At 31.3% G+C, this 23,961-nt stretch overlaps 3 protein-coding genes and 2 long non-coding RNA genes across 14 annotated transcripts; 1 reads left to right on the top strand and 4 right to left on the bottom strand.

The window, feature by feature from the left end:
- Positions 1 to 521: 521 nt before the first annotated feature.
- On the bottom strand, positions 522 to 1,833 carry LOC108816685 (protein DOWNSTREAM OF FLC-like). 2 transcript variants are annotated; one of them, XM_018589252.2, is made up of 3 exons: positions 1,737 to 1,833; positions 1,405 to 1,561; positions 522 to 1,044 (listed from the first exon to the last, which is right to left on the bottom strand). In XM_018589252.2, the coding sequence occupies exons 2-3, from the start codon at positions 1,559 to 1,561 to the stop codon at positions 707 to 709; spliced, it is 495 nt and encodes a 164-aa protein (XP_018444754.1). In that variant the 5' UTR covers positions 1,737 to 1,833; the 3' UTR covers positions 522 to 706. The 2 variants fall into 2 exon arrangements, with proteins under 2 accessions (XP_018444754.1, XP_018444753.1); XM_018589251.2 differs by lacking the exon at positions 1,737 to 1,833 and having other exon boundaries at positions 1,405 to 1,715.
- A 774-nt stretch (positions 1,834 to 2,607) lies between these two features.
- On the bottom strand, positions 2,608 to 6,966 carry LOC108817845 (MADS-box protein FLOWERING LOCUS C). 5 transcript variants are annotated; one of them, XM_018590660.2, is made up of 8 exons: positions 6,782 to 6,966; positions 4,371 to 4,428; positions 3,880 to 3,941; positions 3,699 to 3,798; positions 3,569 to 3,610; positions 3,348 to 3,389; positions 3,170 to 3,240; positions 2,608 to 2,906 (listed from the first exon to the last, which is right to left on the bottom strand). In XM_018590660.2, the coding sequence occupies exons 1-8, from the start codon at positions 6,964 to 6,966 to the stop codon at positions 2,885 to 2,887; spliced, it is 582 nt and encodes a 193-aa protein (XP_018446162.1). In that variant the 3' UTR covers positions 2,608 to 2,884. The 5 variants fall into 5 exon arrangements, with proteins under 5 accessions (XP_018446162.1, XP_018446159.1, XP_018446160.1 ...); XM_018590657.2 differs by having other exon boundaries at positions 3,699 to 3,941; XM_018590658.2 differs by having other exon boundaries at positions 3,170 to 3,235; positions 3,699 to 3,941.
- A 3,014-nt stretch (positions 6,967 to 9,980) lies between these two features.
- Positions 9,981 to 12,388, bottom strand: LOC108815206 (probable inositol 3-phosphate synthase isozyme 3). The gene is made up of 7 exons (XM_056990212.1): positions 11,969 to 12,388; positions 11,459 to 11,685; positions 11,246 to 11,361; positions 10,970 to 11,146; positions 10,631 to 10,819; positions 10,382 to 10,444; positions 9,981 to 10,302 (listed from the first exon to the last, which is right to left on the bottom strand). The coding sequence occupies exons 1-7, from the start codon at positions 12,097 to 12,099 to the stop codon at positions 10,183 to 10,185; spliced, it is 1,023 nt and encodes a 340-aa protein (XP_056846192.1). The 5' UTR covers positions 12,100 to 12,388; the 3' UTR covers positions 9,981 to 10,182.
- Positions 12,389 to 14,086: 1,698 nt separating this feature from the next.
- On the top strand, positions 14,087 to 15,877 carry LOC108817844 (uncharacterized). 5 transcript variants are annotated; one of them, XR_008936423.1, is made up of 4 exons: positions 14,097 to 14,205; positions 14,339 to 14,761; positions 14,851 to 15,257; positions 15,454 to 15,877. It is a non-coding gene; the product is annotated as an uncharacterized LOC108817844 (long non-coding RNA). The 5 variants fall into 5 exon arrangements; XR_001944078.2 differs by having other exon boundaries at positions 14,097 to 14,504; positions 14,642 to 14,761; XR_008936424.1 differs by having other exon boundaries at positions 14,097 to 14,761; positions 14,851 to 15,014; positions 15,183 to 15,257.
- A 381-nt stretch (positions 15,878 to 16,258) lies between these two features.
- LOC130497436 (uncharacterized) lies at positions 16,259 to 23,301 on the bottom strand. The gene is made up of 3 exons (XR_008936425.1): positions 21,193 to 23,301; positions 21,009 to 21,077; positions 16,259 to 16,398 (listed from the first exon to the last, which is right to left on the bottom strand). It is a non-coding gene; the product is annotated as an uncharacterized LOC130497436 (long non-coding RNA).
- Between the last annotated feature and the right edge of the window lie 660 nt (positions 23,302 to 23,961).

Below are 23,961 nucleotides of genomic sequence, written 5' to 3'. Positions count from 1 at the left end.
TTTGATTTCCTTGAGGCGGGAAACTCTCAGTATTTTTCTCCATCATAATTTTTTTTTAGCTTCAGCTTTTCGAAACATGATTGGGCTAGCTACGCGTGGTCTCACTGCTTGCTGAGCTCAGTGAAGCCCAATATTAGTCAAATTTCCAGGCCCATATACCCTTCCTTCTATTGTCAACACTTCTCATACTTCCTTATTTAACATAAAATTATAGACTGATGGAAGATAGAATGTTATAAAATTTACCTAATCATATGTTTTCTACTTGTGAACTGACTTTGGTAAACATCAATCTTCATGGCTGTATCACTAACTATGAGTCTTATGTAAGCTCATATGGCAGCTTCATAATATTATATAATTCATGTATAAGTACAAAAATAAGTTTATTCTTTGCCAATAATTTTTTGTATGGAATAATTTAAATGTTTACAAGGAATTAAACATGAACCAAAGAGTTAAGATGGAACCCCTAGATCAATCTATCACAATTGAAGTCTGAATAATGCCAAACCATCAAGGACGACGAAATTGTTTATAACTTTTTTCTTCTTCATCAACATTACAAAAGAAAAAATTAAATTGCAAATATCTTTTATATAGTATCTTATAGACGTCTAGAGAGACTCAACTAGAACGTTACGCAAAAAAGGGTGTAAATCAACTTTTTGTTTTTGTGGCATGAACATAAGGTGAGTCGAATGACTTAAATAGCTCGATAATCACCATCGGCGAGGTAGTGTTTGCGGAGAGCGGCACAACCGCGGAGTGGTTGGTCCCGGAAGAATCCCAAGGCGTTGGCGAAGTGGCGAGTAGAGGCGGCACCGTTAGAACGTGTGAGGATTACGGTGGCAGTGCTGCGACCAGGATCAGGGAATTGGCAGTTGGACATAGGACTCTCGACGAGCACAGCCAGACATTGCTGGTCCTGTCGGTCTCCTTTGATGGCAACTCTGTATCTTCCTCGCCGTCCTGTCACCGCCTCACCGACCACCTCCGATTTCAATGTGACGCTGTCTTTGCACACTATTTTCACTTTTGCCCCTATAATTCAAATAACACGCCCAAATATTCAGTTTTAATCCGTGTTTTTAACAATGTAACATACAACAAAATTTTTGAGCGAGGACACAAGTTATATAGGGGGGGTGGGGGGAAGAAGTAAAACTAGCAGAAAGTATAATCGTTAGCACAATTTTAAACGCCAAATCTTATATGTTTTCGTTTGCGTTTAAGAAGTTCCGAACCTATTAACACAGAAGTATTTTTTTCATATGGTATTTGCATTAAATCTAAAACACAGATATTATATCGTTTTGCACGTTACTAATCAGATCCAAATAGTTAGTTAATAATTACACAATGTGAAACAGACGAGGAGAAAGAGTATGCAAATGTACGAACCAGTGATATATTTGGTGGCGATTGTCTCGAATCCAAAGCGGCAAGTGTCGCAATAAACACATCCTTCGATATGAAATGGCGTTCCAGCCGCCATGGCCGCAAGTGGCAGTAGTGAAACGCACATCACAGCTATCAGAGGTACATATGATCTAGCCATCTCCATAAACAGCTAAAGAATGAGTACAACTTTTGGAGATTGTTGTTTTGTGAAGGGGTTTTGTGTATCAATATTTATGAACAACGTATTATATATAAGAAGGGAAGTGAAAGGCACATGTAGTAAAGAAAGGTGCAAGTCCATCGCATCTTGTGCAAACTAGTTAAAAGCTTACTTGTTGTCGGCTGGATCCACTTGCGGCTGCTCCTCCGCCGTCCACGGTATAGAGTTTGGGTTCCTCAACAAGTCAACTCGTGCTGTTGTTAATTCTAGTCTACTTCTTGAACTATGTATATTTTTATTTTCAGTATTTATTAGTTCTCATTTTTATTATATCCAAGTCAAAAGAACAAAGAAAATCATTTTTAGCAAAGTAAACAATATCAGATATCAGATACGAATTATTAGAAGACAAGTTACTTTGAATCAGACCGTGCTTTTGTTTCATCTTTATGCAACGCAAGAGTGCATTTTACCACTTAACAGGTAATGATGTTGATCAATGATTTTGTATATATTAAATCATTTTGTAGGTTAAAAAAATAATCATTTTGCAGGTTGGTTATGCAGATTATTATTTAATTTAAATACGATTTTTATATGGTTATTAGTATCCACTGTAGTGTCTAACACTCTTGATCTAAATTAAATACAGTTCTGACTTTTATTTTATCCATGGCTATTAATAGCAAGAAAACGTTGGTTCTTCGAAAGTTCAAGTGACTTGGATTGTTAGCAGAATATACCGGTTCATGTCCTCCTGTTCAAAGAAGGTCGGTCACAACAGCAATTGATCTTGCAAAGTAAACTTATTGGGCCTAAATATGGCCAACGTGGTCCGTAGAAACCCATCACCAACCACTACGGACTACGCGTCTTAAATAGGCACAAAATAATCTACAAAGAGGAAAAAATGACCAGAGGTTACCGTGTCTCCTTTGCAAAGTAAGCTGTAGGCTTCTTCACCGTGAAGCAAACACAAATTTTGACAGAACAGGGGGATACACCAAACAAGCTCGACATAATTCTCTCTCGACAAAGGTACAAAGTTTCAAAGTGTCTTACATAGATTTTTTATTTTACATAGTTAAATCTCAAGTAATTTTACATCCAAAGTCTCTCAGCCGGAGAGGGTATTGAGATTATACAACGTACACCCTTTACAAGGGGATAACTACACATCTTCTTTTTAAAAATTATATGTTTTGGATTTTATTTATCCACCAATTAATAAAGGTGACTAATTAAGCAATGGGAGAGTTACCGGAAGATTGATGTCGGAGATTTGTCCAGGTGACACCTCCATATTATCAGCTTCAGCTCTCACAAGATTATTCTTCTCCATCTGTAACATAAATATATATTAGGTCAAACCAGTTTTCATCTCTTTAGAAATAATTTAAACACTAGTATTCACACTATCTATCATTGTCTTTCCCATATTTAATTAATTACACAAGGAATATTCTTTTCCTACCACAAATTTAAACTGACAACCATTACGAGTTTTTTTTTCTTTTTTGAAAAAAAACATTATGAATCTTGCTTCCATTATATGTGTTTCTGACTTTTGAGCTTTTAATTTTAAGTTTGCAAGCATGTATCAACCTGCAAATAGCTTTCTCTACGAGCCTAAAAGCTTCATCTTGGTTTAGGTTCCCCGAATGATGTAATCTTCCCTTTTTCAAGTTATATAGTTACCCTTGAGTAAGTAAAAGTAGCACTATACACTTGAACTGTGCCATCGGATCGAAACTTCAACCATAACAAAAAAAACTTTGGTTACCTGGCTAGCCAAAACATGGTTCTCCTCTTCCAGCAATTTCTCCTGTATAAAGTTTATAGACCTATCTTCAGAATTTTTAATTCAAAACATTCTAATGATCTTGAAAGATCCATTGGCAATAGCTTTGAGTAAGATCCATTGGCAGACTTAGGTAAACTACCACAACACGCCTATACTATAACTAAAGTGCTACAAACTTGGAAGCATATACAGTATCTAACCTTTTCTTTAAGGTTCTCGACAAGCTTCAACATTAGTTCTGTCTGCAACAAATTAAATAATTAAATATAAGCGCACGGTTGTTCTTGAAAACCAAATAAGAAAAGAGAAAACATCACGGAAGCAACGTACCTTCCTAGCTCTTGTTACGGAGAGGGCGTTCTCAAGTTGTTCCTCCAGCTGAACGAGGGAACCGACACTTACATTATCGACATTTGATTCCTCAAGCTTGCTGCATATATTCATAGATTGACAAGAAACCCTAATTCCTTTGTGATCAAAGGAGAGAAAAAGTCTTATAGTTAGTACTAACCTTTCCACAAGTTCCAGTAGCTCATGGTGTGAACCACAGTTCAGAGGATTTGACTGACGCTCCTGTCCATGGAGAAGTAATATAAGCTTTGAAATTTGGTTATGCATGACATCCATCATCTCATATAGGGATCATTAAGGGAACTAATATATAATAATTGGATTAATCAATATCGCAGTTCCTAAAACTACATCTCCACAATTTTAAGGTGTTAAATATGTGTTTACCAACTCCTATCAAACAACTAGTTCTGAAGGATCATCAATCTCTGTAAAACCAATTTGATGGTCTTTAAAACAAACATTGATATAACTACAGCTCCAAATTAGTAATTATATGTGTGCCGTAACGTGCGTGCGTGCGTGCCAATGCCTTCTACCCTCCCCCCCCCCCCCCCCCTATAGACTGATCAGCATGAAACTATCTAGGCCTTTAATAAATTTAATCCTAACAAACAGCATCAAATAAAAGATTAGCGTCGTTTGTATTACCAAGGCTTTAAGATCATCGTCATGTTGCTTTCCATAGCGATCAAGGATCTTGACCAGGCTGGAGAGAAGACAAAAATATATATCAAAGTATGTTAGGATCAAAAGTACCAGCTAACCGTCGAAAGCCGCACTTGAAACTATGAAACATGTATAAGGCACAGAAGAGACAATCAGGACAAAAAAAATTCACATATATAATTTTCATTAACATTCTAGAAAACTAGTATTTACGTTTAAGCAGAACCACATTTGGTTTTCCATTCTTATTTTATACCTCTCACTCCCATAAGCAATATTTTAGTGGCCACATGATCTTTTAATCTCTTCTAAGGAAAAGAAAAAATTCTAATATTTACCAGGAATTACCCTAAGTTTGGTTGTCTCATGAATCTTGTGGCTTTACATGTATATTATAATGAAAAGGAAATTCCCACTCAATGTAAAAAATTGTAATAAAATTAAAGATTTCACATGTTATCTTTTAACCTATTAATCCATTTATAATTATACTGGCTTTGATTCACTTAAAACTAAGAGACACACCCCCTAGTCTCAAAGGGAAGACATTTTGCTACTAAGGCCCCAATTGTTTCTTTTCCCAACAGGTTTGTGCTTCGGACATTTTAGTAACTAGAAAACTAGAACATGGAAACGCAATCTAAATGTAAATGCAAACAAACTATTAAGGTGTAAAGGTAATCCATACAAGCATCAGTTGCACACAGATTTTTTTTCCTATTTATGACTTTATAGAAGTCCCAAGTAAATTTGAAAAACAGTTCACTAATTCAACAGTTGTAACTAGGTTTCAATTCCACCGTGGAGTTAAGCTCTTTGCAACAAAATCAAGGATGCACAAATGAGTTAATAAGTAACCAAAGGTCAAATTCCAGGTTCCAAAAGCCTTTCTTCTTTTGCTCATACAACTAATCTCGACTAGCTATTCCAAGGCTTGACCTAACATTCAGTCTGAGGAGTGAACAAGTATTAATTAAGTGAGACATGACCTGCGATCTTCACTAACATCGCCAAACCACTACAACCAGTTGGTTAATATTATAGGGTTAAGTAAACACTACACCAAATTTTAAATTCTGAAAGGTGTTGGAATTTTCCCATGAAGAAAAAGGTTTTGGTGAGGTGGTTGGTTTCCAAAAGGCACGAAAAGAAACACGTTATGTTATTGTCAATTTCCACAGCAACAAACACAACGAGATGCAAGGTTGTGTGATTGTACATTTCCATAACAAAAGCTACTATTTTGTTGGTTGGCATATCAAACGAACAAAGCTACAAAGATTAAAAGCTATAATCCAATTACATGATGTACCATATGCATGTACCGTAATTACTAGGGTGCGAAACTAAAGCCTGGGATAATATTATAGCAACAAATCAATAAAGGGGAGAGAAAACTTCTAGAAAATCATCTATACCTAAAATCATTTACACTGGCATACGGCGCATACCTATAAACCAGCCTAATTGTTGATCTATTAATATACCACCAATAATATCCCACTTATTATTTCTACATGGATTTGCATTGTATTGTACGAAAATCCGAGAGAAAATTTAATTAGTCTAAAAGTAGACCAATTAGTGTACATTATGTCTGGGACAAAGAGTTATATATGCACACAACGCTTGCGATTAAAAGAACCGCAATCGACACTGGATCAAATAAGTAAGTAACTGTGAGTCTGTGTTTTCTAGAAGCTACACCAAAATTCTTTATGGAAATTAAGAATCAGTTAGGAAACTTTATATTGGTAAGCTTCAAGTAATAACCTCATGGTAAAGAGAGAAATTACAAGAATTGATCTAGAAGAATCTACAAAACTCTTTATCTATTATTCAGCAGCAACCTCACAGCCATTCTATAGATCTCCCCGAAGTGCATTTCATTGCATACAAATCTGAGAGATCCAATGGATTTAATTACTCTACAAAGAGAAACATGAATCAATAATTATTTTGACATAAAACTCTACTGAAACAAAAGGAGTTCCTAAAGCTAAACAGCTGATGAACTAACAATCAAAGATGGATATAAACTTCACAAAGTAGCATCAAGTATGCATCACAGCGTGTCAAAGGATCTTGAAGGACATGCAAAAAAATTCAAATAAAAAAAAATCCATGCAGAAAAAATTGTAAGAAGAAGAAGAAGAAGAGAGAGAAAAGAAAAAAAAAGTAAGAAGCTTTAGCTCATCACAAAATTGTTCTTCCTTTGATTTGGTTGTCTCATGTATCTCTCATGGCCATAGAAAACACAGTAGCAACACACAAACCAATAAAACCACATAAGATTCGCAGGAAATATTTTTTTAAAAAATAATTATATTTTTTCTGAAAAGGTTAGTAATTAACAATAAAAAATGGAAAAGCCAGAATAGGAAAAGTCGTACTTATCACCGGAGGAGAAGCTGTAGAGTTTTCCGGAGGCGGAGACGACAAGGAGAGCGACGGATGCGTCACAGAGAACGGAAAGCTGGCGAGCTTTCTCGATGAGACCGTTGCGTCGTTTGGAGAAGGTAACTTGTCGGCTACTTTTGTTCTCAATTCGTTTGATTTCAAGTTTCTTCCTCCCCATAGCTTCTGTCTCCGACAGGGCTTTGTGCCCTAATTTGATCTCGAGGTCTGGTTTCAACTAGCCGGAGATACTGAGCGTTTTATTTTTTCTTCCTTTTTTTCCTTTTATTTCGTTCTATTTTTGTGTCCATATACTTCTACTTTTTTTTCTTCCTCGGGCAAGGGTTTTTTTTCTTCTTTTGGGGTAAACGAGAGAGATGAAAATAAAATATGTCAGTTAAAACGATGCGTTTTAGTTACTAGATTGCCACGTGTGTCGCATGACGAATTCCTTGTGGGCGCGTTGCTCCTACTTTGTCTATGATTTGTAACCATAGTAATTTTTTCCGAAAAAGAAGTAACCATAGTAATCGATGAGATGATAAAAAACAATAGAAGCTTTAGATACTTTGAATTTCTATCCGTCAAATTGATACTTTTTGGATCGATAATGGAAGTATCAGTAATTTAGAGTAGAGCCTTAAAAATCAAATGGATATCAAATTTTCAGACTACACGTGTATGATAGACACGTTTCGATCCTACATGAAAAAATTCATTTTGAGCAGGTTTATACATGAAAATAATCTTGATCCAGTTCTACTCATATTTAGCGGATATAATTGCGCATTCGATGGACTGCATAACAATTACGTCAAAATTGATGTGTTTTAAAGACTACATAAACTTTTTGAGAATAAGAATCTGATTCACGTTCCTAAAAATGATCAGACGGATTCACTAGCGAAGAAGGTAAGAATTTGAAGATTTATTTTTTCCCATATAAATCAGACAGATATAATTTTCAGAGAATTAACTAGTGTGACTAAAACTTGTTTTGGTAGATGAATAACCGATATAAAAACAGTAAAAAACCTCAAACTAGCATAAATAGTTTTTATTATGTCGGCTAGAATAAATAGTTAAACAGAATAAATCATCTAAATGGAATTTGAAAGATCAATGTCTAACTAAATAAGTATGAGGTCGACTCTAAATTGAGATTCAACATTTTATAATTCAAAACGAAGTTTACATTAATTCACATAATATGTGAAAGCTATATATTTTTACATTTAATACATTTTTCTTCGTTTAACATGCTTAAATTCATATTGAAAGCCATATAGTAAGATTTGTCACTACAGGTACCATAACAGGTTAGGACTATCTAAATCTATACTATAACGAAATAAGACCGTTATTTAGCCTATATCGCATTTCAACCCATAGATTTAGCATCTTTAAATCTGATTCTAAATGAACTAAAGTTTTTGCTCCATGATTTTTTTTTTTTTTTTGAATAATCTCCATGAAATTTTGGATTCTCGATATCTTATTGTAAAAAAATAAACACGCAAACGCAAATAAAGCAATGAACTAATTTATAGTTTAAACATATCTAAATGTTGTTCTTCAGTCGAGTCATATGTTTTTCGATCTTCTAGTCTAAACCCAAACTCTTCACCACCACTCAATATAGTTATATAGACCTACAAATTTACAACTAATATTTTGACAAACTTTTTGTACTTGGCTCACCTAATTTACCAAAATTACAATAATTTAATTTGGTCAATTTTTTTGCTCATTGCATATCCATAATTTCTCAGAGATCGAACCAAAAATAGTTATGACTGGACATGACCCATAAGTTCATAAACATCAGTGAATAGTAGTACCCCACGGATGTTGGCAACTATCCAAAAGAACAGATAATTTGGTTTTAGTCCAGTCATAACATCCACCCCATAAAGAGTTAGTAGAAAATATGTTAGCTAAAATCTGTTTTGGATACTAATAAAGACACCATATTCTGGTTTGTTGTGTATTTATGTTTTCAATCAGATGATGTTAGCCCAAAACGAAAAAAGAAAGAATACTTTTTTATTTTTATCTAAATATTAATTTTGAAAAAGTTGGAACCTTTTTATATAAAAATCTGCATAAAAGTCCATGATAATTTTCTATAAACGGAAAAATGCAAGTTGATAGACGGTGAAGCAAAATATTTTTTGGTAACCCTACGAACGTTCCTAAAAGTCTAAGCCTATATAAAACTATGCTATAAATTTTGTGGCAGACAAATATATTACGCCATTTGTTTTTATAGAACTTAATGCGAAAAGTACTTACGAATAGATTGGGTGACTGTACGGCATGGTTTATATCCAATCATCTCACCATCCTTTATCTTTTCTGGATATGTCAATTATATCATTATATCCTCTACTATTATTTAGAGGCATCTCTATGTTTTAAATTATCACTTACTTAAATCCTTATAGTTTCAATTTTCAGCTTTAGAAAACGTTAAATTTAATTGAGGGCCTTTAATTGCTAATATAATAACACTATTTGTTGTTCAAAAAAAAAGTAACACTATTTACGGATTTTGACATTTCCACCCGTCTTTTAATATACAAAAAAACATATTCCCGATAATAAACATGTAGATTTATTTATAATGTGTATGTCATTAGACTATTTACCTACGAAACACTTACATTTACAGAAAGATGTAGCTAATATTCTTAGAGTATCTCCAAGGGTTTTATTCTATTTTTTACTCTAAAAAAGAGTGACTCTATAATAGAGATGGAGTTTACTCCAATGGTACTCTATTTTAGAGTAAAAAATAGAGTGGTGAACAAAGAAAAAACAACTTACTCTATATTTGGAATAAACCTATTTTCATTTTATTGTAGAGTAAGAAACATAATACTATTTGAACATTTTTTACTCTAAACTCTATTTTAGAGTGAAAAATTGAGTGAGATTGGAGATGCCCTTACTATATTATCAAAATGATACTCTAATATATCATCGAAAGGGTTAGTTTTGTTGTTGTTGTTGACAGAACTACAGAAGTAAGAAGGATTAGTCTAGGTCTCAGATGAAATATAATAATCATTTTATTTCAAAAAGCTACAAATGTGTGACCTCACTTTTATTAATTATTTTAAGTAAGGTGGAAGACTACAAATTCGATCGGGACGAGAGACCAATACTGTATTTGGCTCGAAACAGCATGGATGATATTTGTAAATAAGAAATCAACACTTACATTGTAAAAAATGTAATTATTCATCAAAACATAAAAAAGCAAAGCAATGCAAAGTTAAACGAAGCATTTTTAAAAAAAAAGTAGTATATTACTTTAACCCAGACCAAATTGGGCTCGGAACAGTACAAGTTCGTTGACGAAGCGAATTTTAATTGCTTGTTGATCTCCTCCTCACTTGTACTCGAGAATCATGTTGTTCTCTGGAGCAAGTCCGACACAGGCTCTGAGTATGTTCTCAAGCATTGCACGCTGTTTAGACAAAGCGTTCACAACTGGTGTGCCGGGTGGGACCTGCATCCAATTCAATAAAATTCATAAAGTGATTTAATAACGTCGTCAAATGGCACGATGTTTGCCTCGTTTGGCTTACCAATGGTGACTTCGAGAGGTAACTTAGGATGGTAGCCACCGGATGGAAAGAATGGAACTTTCCCTGCAACAACAACAACAAAAGCCCCCAACAAATCAAATGCTTCGACTGTTTTAGACACATTTTTGGACAATAACTATTCGGAACATGTATTAACCTAAACACAAATGCAGACACAAACAAGCAATGGATGCCTAACTCATAATATTATATCAAAGTGAAATCATTGACCAACCAAGACTAGCAAACCTCATTTTCGGCCTTGAACTGGATCCTAGTGGTGAGTTCTGCGAGGAGAACAAGGTCCAAAATGATGGGAGCAGCCAAGAGTGAGTCTTCACAAGTGTTGTGCATCACAATTGTGTTCTTCCCTCCCATGAATATCTCTGATGTGTACTCGTCCATTGCTCTCTTGCTGTCTCCTACGTACGGCACATACTGCAACACCATCCAATACATTCTTCATGTATATATTCTTACTTTCCTAAAAAAATTCATTATTATATACATTTAAATTTCTATAACTTGTAAAAAAAGAATCAAATCATAAATATGATTTATAATTATAGGTTAAATATAATTAATCACCTTAATGACCACAACATGGTCAGGATGTTCACCGGACTCGAACATAATACCGTTGCTAGCAACCATATCGTCGACGACATTGCTCTTTGATATCTCCTTTGACCGGAATGTTTGAGGTGCTGACAAATTCATGCCGTCGTTGTTCCCAAGGTGATTATAACTCACTATCGACGTTGGCTATATTATATAAATGCAATTAGTTTCATTTTGTAGCATTATGATAATATATATAAATGAATGTTTAAGAATTTATTTTTTCTTTCTATTAGTACGTACTTTGATACCAGCGCCGACAAGGAAATCGACGAGGACAGATTTCATCTTTGTCTGACCACTCTTGAAGTCATCACCACCGATCAAGCTATTTCTTTTGATTGCCAATTCAATAAGCCCTGTAATATATATATGTATGTTTTATTTTTCATTCCAATGTTATTAACTATAGGAAATTCATCATGGTTAAGACTATCAATGGTTTAATTCAATTACCAGGGACAAAAGTGTTTTGTGGGCTTCCATTGATGAAAGGAACGTTCTCAAGAACGCATGCAATGGCGTAAAGTGTAGAAGGAGAAATCTCAGACTCATTCTTGTCCAAAGATGACATTAGATTCTCCGTCGTGTCGTTAAGACCAGCCACCACATTGCTGTATCTTTCTGTGTTGGCCGTCCACAGCACCACCACCCTATCCACTTTGTTATTCTCTTTGAAATCCCTGATTTATTAAATATTTTCATCATTTTTTTTTTAACGATCAGCTATGTCTAATGAAGTTCGGAGATCTTTCTCGCAGCATTAATTAAAATTCTCGGGCGCGATACGTTTTTATTGAATTTGGGTTTAGCTGTTATAGTTAGCCTTGATTACTATGTGATTGTTTAGATCCTTGACCACAAGAAGCTTGTTATACTCATTTCGACCAAACGCACTAGTAATGAATAGTGACTAAAAGCCAATTAGCAAATCGTAGACATAAACCTTTTTGTTTAGTTACGTACCTGATGTCCTTGATGACTTGATCGAGCTGTTGTTTCTTGGTTCCTTTGATCAAGTAGTTGGCTCGTGACCCCTGGTTAGCTGCGATGAAATCTGGATCGTAGATTCCAGGGAGGGGAACCATGTGTTCCATGAACGGACGCAACTGCTTCTGGAGGTCGATGTCTAGGACCTTGGCTCGTCCCAGAGGCGAACCCACTAAGGATGTAATGGTGTCAAGTGACACCACAAAAATTTTATAAAAATTCTGATTTGTATTTAAATTTCATATAAAATCAGTAGTGCAGTGGTAACGTCCACCTGTTGAACCCACAAAAACCCAGGTTCGATACCATCTTGACCTCTTTTTAACATTTATTTTTTTACTTAATAGCAAATTGACCCCACTTAAAATAAGGGCTGGGTCCGCCACTGGCTCGTCCTATTGCGTCTGCTAAGTTCATGTCGCTTATGTCCCACCCCCCGAACACTATTTCTTCCGGATTGACCTATCATATTTAGAACTCCTTGATAGTATGTTTTTGTTCTTCTCCATTTTAGAATATGTTAGTAATGTTTAGAAATACTTGTTTACAGGAAAAGGGTTTACAAATACATATATGATTTATCTTTTATAAATTAATTGTACAAGACCTAAACCATATGATAAACTATAAGTTAATACATGATAAATTAATAGATAAATTAATAAATACTGTAAATTAATAAATTTTTCAGATCAAAAATTAAGACAGTATAAAATATGACATGATTCAATAACATAACAAGATAATAATATTTAAATTTTTTTAACTAGATATATATGTTCTCGTTAAAATCATGAATTAATAAATTTTATTTATTCATAAATAAAGTATTTTACTGTTTATAAATCTTCCAAATTAATTGTATCTCCAATTTTTTTTAAAATATTTTGTGTTACTTTATCAAATCACATATAAAACTCATTTGTATGACTATTTTATATGTATTCAACATACATAAAATATATCAAATAATCTCATAAAATAGATGAAATTCAAGTATATCAAATTTTAAATATTATATAACATTTTAAAATAAAATATTCTTTCTTTCTTATAAAGAAAAAATATTTTTAAAATAAAAATCTAAAAATAGCTATTTTAAATTAATAATTCTATAAATTAATAAATTATTATAGTCCGACATTATTAACTTATAGAGTTTTTACTTATTAGAAAAGAAAAATTATAAGTATATTTTTCATATATAAACTAGTAAAAAATCATCCCTATATACTAAAGCGCAAGTCGTCTTGCCAATAGTATTCTGACATGTGGAAATTTTTTTTAAAAAATAATTGTAAAATATAAAAAACAAATGCAATTGGTTTGAGAATCCCTAAATTAACGTTCATAAAGAAATTATCTAACTGACACACAAAGGAATGATTTAAAACAAGAGAAAAATCTTTTATATAGAATCCCTAAATTAACAAGGAATGATTTAAAATTAAGGCGACTTCAGAACTAGACGTGGTAAATTTTGAAAAAAATTGATATTTTCTTTTCATTTCTTTTCTCTGCAGTCAAAATATTCATCAATCGATTTCTTAATTTTCCTCAGAATAAATAATTTACGCTTATATATTTTCTATCTTTTCTTCCTTTCCTATATAAATTATCATTAAACCAGTTTACAGTTTCACCTTCCAAAACTTCTATACTCGGTTATTTATAGCAAACAAAGTGGAACTGAAAAAAAATATCCGACTTCAACCATATAAATTGTTATGCCTTTTTTTTAAAAAACATATTAATTGTTCCACTAACGAAGATATATTGAGTAATAGTATTCAGTGAACTATTAAACACATGATGGATTGATATGGTTGAAAATTAAAAACTATGAGTGTTTTGATCTCTGCAAAAAAATATTATACTCCTTTAAATGCACAAATATCCGACTTCAACTATGATGTTTCACAAGAATCTTTTCTACTAAATTATTATTTACCTGGTGATGGATGATTGGTCTACATGTGTCTATTTTCCGTGATATATAAGAAATATCTAGCGATCAAATACAAGATTTTCTATTTTTGTATGTAATTAGATTTTTAATATAATAAAGGATAGATAAAATAAAAATTCCTATAAAATTAATTTAACAGTGAAAAGAGATAAACAAAAAGAGATAAATATAGAATAACTAGCCACGATCATTTATCCCACAAACCTTCTCCTAATTATTCTCAACTGAACACCATCATCACACGGTAGTTTCATCTTTCCCTTTTTCTTTATTACCATTGTTTCATCTTTTTTTTTCCACCATCGCTTCATCTCTTTTTTTTACCATAGTAGCCAAAACACTCTGCAAAGGTTTATACTTTCTATCTCTTTCTGCAGTGTTTAGGTTGAAGATACCACCGGAGTATACTCCTATCTCCCAGCTCAGTTCATCTCAAAAAAAGAATGGAAAATCCGAGTTTTGGTCTCACAGATATGGGACTACTATTCCAAACATAAACCTGAAGTTGTTCTCAGGATGGAAGCTATCCTTGTGGATGAAAAGGTGTACAGACTTTGATATCTAAAAAATATTTGGTAGATGAAGTTGTTGAGTGTTTACCTAAATAGTGGTTTGTTTTCTAAAAATATGTTGTATACTCATGAAATATTGGTATGATTGAGTAATTTTCACACTTACAGGGAGAAAGGATTCAAGCTTCTGTGAAACAGAAGTTAATTAAAAATTCCAAAAGGACCTAAAAAAACGAGAGTATCTAGATGAAGTTGTTGAGTGTATAACTGTGTTTGTTTGAAACACAGGTAACGTTTCTTCTCTACTTTCTTTATATCCTTATCATGAGTTTTACTCTTTTCTTTACATAAAAACTTTGTTTCTGTCTTTGGTATAGTTGCAGAAAATATGAAAACCTTCATACCTTCCTCCTTACGTATTACAAAGAAGAAGAAAAAGATCATCGTGGCCACACCAAAAACAATATTCTACACTTGTGTTTAAGTTTCCAAGGCTTTGGCTTTTATGGGTTTCCCGGGGACACCAAAAGTTATCTAAGTGGTAAACCAGGAGCTACACTTAGCACAAATAAGCTTATTTATCAAATCATTCCTTTGGATGATATCAAAAACGTGAAGAACGCCATGAATATGGCATGTTTGCTTAATTACTTTCCTTTTTGTTCTTTTGAATACTGAATTCCCTTTATGTTTTTCTCCTTTTTATTAGACAGTGAATGATATGCTTTTTTGGAATGGTACAAGCTGGTCTTTCACGATATTTGAAACAAAGATACAGTAAATGGTACTCTTCTTTAGTGTCATAAACATTTTTTTAGCATTTTTTAAATATTCTCAAATTTGTTAACAGATCTTAATGAAACAACTTCAGACACAAGAAAAGCTCTAGACAAAACATGTCATCATGGGGCTGGTTTCTGACCTTTGATTTCTAAAATGTTTTTTTTTTTTTTGCTAAATGATTTCTAAAATGTTTACAGATGGAGATGTTGAATGAAGCACTAGACTGAATTACTGGAAATCAGAAGAAAAATACTTAAATTACTTAGAAACATATTAGGAATTGAAGAGTACAAAAAATGGAAGAGCAGGACAAAATGAAGAAAAATATTAAATAAATCCCAACTTTTGCATTATTATAGTGTCCAGTTGCGGGAATATGAATAATTTATTGACCCACCCGCAATAAGACAGACGCACAACTTTATTCAAATTTGAAACAGTAGTATTATAAAGTTAAGCAAAAAAATCCCCTATATATTAAAAGAGAAACATTTGAAAAATTGTAACCTCAATTTTGTAATGATTAAAGGCTGACTGGTTTTCCCGCTACCACCCGCAAACGCAGCTTTTGCGGTTCATAGCGGTTGTTGGCGTTTCGAAACAATCACAGAAAACGCTACAAATCGCTTCAAACCGCTCCAAACCTCTTAAAATCAAAAGCTGGTTCCAGCTAGCGTTTGCGGTTGCGGGCGGTTGCGGGAATGTAATTTTTTTCTTTAAAAACATAATAAATAAAAATAATACTAAAAATATCCAATAAAAAATTTCAACTGAAATAATAGAAATTGTAAAATGTATTCATATTATATTTCAATTTATATTATAAAAATTCAAAACTAAAATATTTTCTATACATTTTTAAAATTGAATAATATGATTTTATAAATATAAATTTTATTTTTATCATATTATTATGATTTTTAATATTTTTATAATTACATAAAATGTAAATATTGTTAAATTATTATTTAACAAATGTTGTGTTTGGTAGTTTACCAGTCATAAGAGTCCCGCAAACGCAACAATTTCTAACAGCTGTACCAGTCGTACAAATCTCTAGAAAACGTTTAAAACCGCAACTACCCGCACCCGCAAACTCCCGTAACCGCAACCGCAACCGCTGCGGTTACACCAGTCAGGCCCTAAAAAAGATCCCAATGCTTAGGTGTCACTCAATTAGGTAATTAATTACATTTAATTAAAAAATAAGTAGGTCCACATTCAATTTTTATATGTTGCTAGATACATTCGTTGGTTAAACTATATGATATGATGATATAATATGATATTTATGATGGAAGCATTTATGATTGTTCCGCTAGATATAATTACTATTTTATTTTCTTTCCTTAAATAAAACCTACGGAATTACCATAAATGACTAATATATATATATATATATATATATATATGACAATTAATTTTTCTAATAATAAAGATTTGATAACAATTTATATCTCCTCCATCATTTTTTGTTTAATTTTATATTATTAAAATAAATTAAACAATCGAATTAGCTATAAAATTAAAATTTAGATTTTTTCGTATATGTTATATTTTGAATTTTTAAAAAATGACAATATATGACTAAAACTATTAAAATTATTATGTTAAAATTAATGATCAATGGTTTAACACTTTTATTATGAAAAGATACACATGATTTTAAAACCATATGAGTAAAAAGTATCATTTAAATATATATATATATATTATATATATTAAACTATATACCATATAAAATTATTCTACTTGGAATAATAAAACCCGACTATATCATATTTTGCTCTACCACTATTTTACGATTTTGACATGTTGGGCCACAGATATTTCTCTTACATATTTCTTCTTTGTTAAAAATATTAATAAAAGATCATAGTGCAATACTTTTATACATTGCTTTTATAAGTTTCGAAGAAAGACTCATGATAAGTATAATGATATTATCTAACCGTCATCTTTTTGTCAACTCTAACATTCGTTTTACCTTTACAGTATACGCTTAGAGTATTGTTGTTTCATAAAACGTTCATTATGAACTTCATCTTTTTGTCATAGCTTAAAGTAATATTTAAACACAAATTTATGCTATAAATTTATAATATATAGACTGTGCTCATAACAAACTTTTTAATGTTACTGAATAACAAGTTTAATTTATATTAACAACATGTTATTCAATTCAATTCAAATATTAACGATAATCCCTAAAACCATAACTCTAAATCTAAACTATGTACCATTTATTAAACCTTTATAAAACAAGAAAATCATTAACATTAATGATATTTTCAAAGGAAAAAATATATTTGAAAAAGGAAAATCTTACAATATATAAGCTTAAGATAATACCCGGAGTTTATAATTTGTATTTTGAAATTAAGCTATCCAATTGGTTTTCGGTTTGATTTCAATTTTTAGGTTTCAGAGATATATGATATGTTAGGCAATTTATAAAATTCAGTTTAATTTTGGTTTCGTTTTTTTCAGTTTGATTCGCGATTCCGGGTAAATGTGCTCAAACCTATACTATCTGATATAGAAATTCATTTTTTAAATATTATTTTAAATTTGGAATCTGCGCTTCTAAAGCTCTTTTGGATATTTACATAGTTTATACTATTAAAAAGACTAAAATTTTAATTACAAAAAATCATTTCGGGTTGGTTCATTTCGAGTATTTATATTCTTTTTGGTTTAGGTTTGGGTTGGTTCATTTCGTTCCATGATGATTTGGGTCCATAATTCAAATACTTTCAAAATACCTGTAATTTTCGGATACATAGCGGATCCAGATTTTTTTTGGATATTTAGGACCCGAAAAGACTTGAAATACCTAAAAACCAAAAAGAAAATACTGAAACACAAAAAAAGACCCGAAACCCCAAACAAATACCCAAAAAATATCGAACTACCGAAAACGACCTAAAATCATATTTGAAATCTGATCCGAGGAAACCGAAAATATGAAAATTTGTTTCTAAATACCCTATATAGGGGTTTATAATTTAAATTTTACTTGAGGCCCTTAACTAAAATCGAAGCCCTAACTCAAACTTATAAAGTATTCTAATACCAAAAACAATATCTAAAATACTTAAATATATCTAGCATACACAAAATGTTTCAGATACTTGGATATCCGGTCATGTCTCACGTAGGATATTGACTCGAAAAGAAACATGCAGATCCTGAAAAACGAATATGTATATTGCCCTGGACCCGAACCCAAACTGTCCCTATATTTCCAAGTTGATTTCAATTTTATTTTACGGGTGAGGTAAAATATCCATGCATAAGAGAGAGTTACGTAAGATGTACATACAAAATCATAGATAAACTAATTCATAAATTATATAATTTCAAATAAATTCTTAATTGGATATAATATGACTTTGTATCATAATAATGTACAACAATTTCAAAATACCAACTCACAAACTTTATTTACAATCCAAAGAATCCGCGCTTTCGAAGCACGGCAAGAACATTTATAAATTATAAACTTATTAATTTTTTCTCATTTAAAATTTTGTTATCAATGATTTAAATATTTTGTTATAAAACGATATGAATGATCATAGAACCGTATGATTATGAAGTTTCATTTAATAAATAACTATATAAAATATAATATATAAAATATACTATTCTTAGAAAAGTTTTTGGTCCATCTTAACTTATATTACACTTTTTATTAAACTAACTATCGAATTGATAAATAATGTACAAAAAACAATCTCGCACTTTCCTTAAATAAAAGTTATGAAATTATCTAATATGATTAACGTATATATGAAAAGTAATTATTATGAATAATGAATATTTGATAACAATTTTGTATCTTAGTTCTTTTATTATTTTATATTATTAAAAGATATTAAACAATCACATTAACTATATAATAAAAACATTTTTTATATTAAATGTTATATTTTGAATTTTTAAAAATATTTATAAATTATTAGAAATTTGAAGATCTCATTTTGAAAATTTTGTGATCAATAACTTAATTTGTTTTGTTATAATAAGATACAAATAATCATAAAATTGTATTAATATGATTTTTATTTAATAAATATTCAAATTAAATAATATAAATATATATATATATATATACACTAACAATTTAAAGCAACAAAATTAGCTGCATCAATTTTAGTCGTTCAGTTGAAACCTTTCAAAATTATGTGGAAGACTAAAGTCAAAATAATTCAATTTTGAAAATAATAAGATGATGGTTCTAAAATCATTAAAATGGTTCTCAATGATGTGAAAGTTAAGTATTTAAAAAAATGTAGAACATATTTTGTAATAAAAGTGACTTATTGACCACATTACAATTTATATATATATATATATATATATATAAAGAGGGTGATAAAAATTTAAGCCCAAATCGATCAGGCTCATCATAAATTCAAAATAGATTTCTGTCCACAATTACAATTACAAATGTTCAACCCAACATATCCCCTATATATATATTAAAGGAAAAGCATTCTAAGAAATGTGTTTACACTATAATGGATATGTGGCATTCTCACAATGATTTGAGAATGAGCATTCACACTCTTATAAATGTTTTCACACTCTATATATATGTGTTCAAACTATGTATTTTATGTTTTGTTTTTAATATAAAATTCACATGTAAGGTTCCAAAAAATATGAATTTAAATTCTAATTCTACAATAGGATAATAAGACGATAAAAACAATCAAAACCAACTAATATCCAAATTAGGGCTGTTCAATATGCTAAAATCAAAAAGTACCGAACCGAACAGAAATAGATAATATGTTATTTTTGTATATACCATCGTAACCAAATGGATGTGATTTTATAAAAATCGTAGGATTTGGAAATGGTTTGATTTATAACCGATTAAATTTAAACATGTAAATATGTATATATTTATAATGACGCATGAATATCTATTTGTTATATGAGTTGAACTATAATTATAATTTATAAATGACTTGAATTATAATTAAGTAATAATTTACTGCAAGTGTGGTTTCTTATTTTTTAGTCTTTCTTTTTTGATCTTTTTGCTTTATTTTAACATTAACTAAATTGAAGTAAAAATTATAAATTTGATGGACAAAAATTAGTTGAAATTCTGTACAACTTTTTTTTATTTTTTTTAAAAATAGGGTTGTGTTCAATCGAAGACATATTAATTTGATGAACACTAAATATGGAAGAATAGAAAAGCTTTTATTTCATGCTTTGTTTTGTTTTTTATTTTTATTTTCAAAATTTAGAGCTTTGATATTAATTCTATATTTGATTATTTTATTAGATGATAGAAGCATTTTTTGTTTTTATTCTTTTATTTAAATATATAATATTTTTTATAAATGACTTTTTGACAACATAACTATAAAATTTGTATAGTATATAATATGATCTCAAAATAAATAATTATGTTTTTTGGTATAAAACCGAATAAACTGAAAACCGACGGTATGTAAACCAAATCGAACCGAAGTAAATTTGGATTTAGATTAGTAGTTATATTTTACTAACCAAAATATCGAAAAAACCGAACCAACCGAAACCAACCCGATATCCGGATTTAACACCTATAATCCAAATGAAACCGAACTATTATTTTATTCTCCAAAATATAATAAAAATAACAATTTCATCCCGCGCAAGACGCGAATCTTATCCTAGTAGTAGTATTATAAAGAAAGTAAAACAATTAATATTAGAGAAATTAATCAAGAAGAAAATATTTTACTCACGATTGGCGATAACACCAGCGGTAAGAGTAGAACCATTGTTTCCTCCCCAACCAACGAGCATCACTCTGCCAAAATAAGTTTAGACAAAGCACAAACATCGTTGACATATACAAAGAAAAATGTATAAACCGTATGATACAATTATTAAGCTAAGGCCGGAAATTAGAGAAGAATAAATACCCAAGTTTGGGCACATGAGTGTCGGTCTTAAACTCGTATTTTACGGTTTTTGGCTTCACGGTCCATTGATACGCACCATTCTTGCTCTCGTGAACGAGCTCAGTGGTTTGGTAGTCATACAGTGAATGAATCTCATTCTCTGTGTACTTCACGTTTGGAGATTCAACCTTTGAAGCTTTCGATGAACATTTTTGCCTAATCTTTTTTTTCTGATGGAAAGCTTGTGAAGGAAAGATTATTAGAGATATGTTGGGCCGGAAGATATATATCTTACGGACCTAGTCTGTAAAACCCGTGAAACCCATGAAGACCCTCAAGACTAAAAGGAAAGACTTGAAGATCAAGTTAATCTCAAGATACTCTTAGCATATTTACATTAACGTTTAGGAAAGTTATCATTATCTAGTATTAACATTATGTTAATGTTACTACTATATATATACATCTTGTATTCTCTTATCATCATCGAGTATTAACATTATCTCTAATAACATTATGTTATTAGAGATATGTTGGGCCGGAAGATATATATCTTACGGACCTAGTCTGTAAAACCCGTGAAACCCATGAAGACCCTCAAGACTAAAAGGAAAGACTTGAAGATCAAGTTAATCTCAAGATACTCTTAGCATATTTACATTAACGTTTAGGAAAGTTATCATTATCTAGTATTAACATTATGTTAATGTTACTACTATATATATACATCTTGTATTCTCTTATCATCACAACACAATAATATTATCATATTCTATTCTACTTTACATGGTATCAGAGCATTCGATTTTTAGGGATCAAAATTAAAGCTTCCGCAAGTTTTAAGATTTGATGATTATGATCATCGGTGGTGTTGACGATGATCAAGAAGATACCAGTGACGATGATCCAGATGAAGACGTCAAAATAAATGTCAAGTTCTCTTATGTTATTTAGTTACCTCTTAATAAAAGTATTAGGGTTTTCTTTTAGTACGTTACCTAGTAACGAGTCAAGGGATTTTGTTTAAAATTCTTTCCTTTAATATTATTGTTTTGATCGGTGAGTGGAAAAGAATGATTGAGAGTTTTAGTAGTGTCAAGGGTTTGTGGCTTTCACATGGGTTGTTTTTTTTTTTATGTAAAATTTTCTATAGTTTAGAATTTCTTAAGAAGATTGTTATTCCAAAGTTTGGAATATTGTTGGTTATAGTTTAACCATTACGGGAGAGTTTTAGTTATCCTCAAATTTTTAGGTCAATTTTTTTTTAGTCCGTGTATGGACTGTCCAAGTCATGGACGATTGTTTTTTTGGAGCTGCAGTTGCGCCCACGGGATGTATTCCCATTGTCAAGACCAAAGAAAAGCTGAAATTTCATCCTCCTTTTCTAAGTTGAAGTTTATTCCCGAAGGAATCTACTGATTTGTTTTCCTCGACATAGTGTCCACGACATACGTGGTCTGCTTTATGATTGCAGATTTGCGTGTTGCATCCCACGTTTGTCGTGCGGGGGAGTATTAGAGATATGTTGGGCCGGAAGATATATATCTTACGGACCTAGTCTGTAAAACCCGTGAAACCCATGAAGACCCTCAAGACTAAAAGGAAAGACTTGAAGATCAAGTTAATCTCAAGATACTCTTAGCATATTTACATTAACGTTTAGGAAAGTTATCATTATCTAGTATTAACATTATGTTAATGTTACTACTATATATATACATCTTGTATTCTCTTATCATCACAACACAATAATATTATCATATTCTATTCTACTTTACAAAGATGCTGCTGAATGCATTGTGATGTGATGTGAGACCAAGCTTGTCTTTTATAGACGAGATGGATATATTATTATTGTTTTCTCCAAATATGTCAATATATTTTTCTCCTTTTCTGTTCAACTTGATTTAAAGACAAATGTCCAAGTATTTGTTTTCATTTTATGTGATTGTGACAACTGTAAAATGACTAATCTTTTTCTTTTTCTTTTAACACTACATTTCATTTGATAGAAGGAAGTATATTGTTGGATTACATTTGATAGAAGATCCTAAATCTTCAAAACCAGAGCTCCATAATCGGAGAGACCAATTCCGAAAACTTGAAAGCCAAAATATAAATTTAGAGTAAATAAAGAAACCCACAAAAGAACAAAGACTACAACAAGAAAATAAGGCAAACGAGCATTGGAAGTTTAGAACGACCAAGAAGAGAGGAGATGGATAGAGGAAATCGTACGACGCCAAATTTATTAGAGCGACTCAAAGCCGAGACTTGATATACTGTTCTGAAATTCATGAGTCACGAATACAACCACATAGCCTAGTGATAATTTTTTGGGGTTTAGTATGTACTATATCAATTCTGAATTCGATTTTCTTTAAATTAAATTATATTACTATCTGGCCAATCTGAATTTAAGTTTCGGCTCAAGTGATTGACATGGTGGATCGTAACATATCAGTTCACTTTTGGCATTAGTCGGAACATATCCTAAATTCGGATCAGATAGTATGATAGCCAGTCCACTCTATATCATCAAATATATTTCTTTCAGAGCCGACCGGAACAGCAGATAGAGTTTATAAAAGAAATGACTGAATTAAATTGACTTCATAGTAGTAAAATCAAAGAGTTCCGACTTCAGACTAAACACATAAAGGAAAACGAAAACAATAATAGGCTGAAGCTTGAAGCTAATAGTTTTAGTAGTCCAATGAGTTGGGTTCACGGGTATTATGGTCTATAAAGCCCATATTGATGCGTGAAACCATTTAGTGGATTGGAGGG

The sequence above is a fragment of the Raphanus sativus genome, chromosome 7 (assembly GCF_000801105.2).
Source record: "Raphanus sativus cultivar WK10039 chromosome 7, ASM80110v3, whole genome shotgun sequence".
NCBI lineage: Eukaryota > Viridiplantae > Streptophyta > Magnoliopsida > Brassicales > Brassicaceae > Raphanus > Raphanus sativus.
This window is presented reverse-complemented; position numbering and strand designations above follow the sequence as displayed.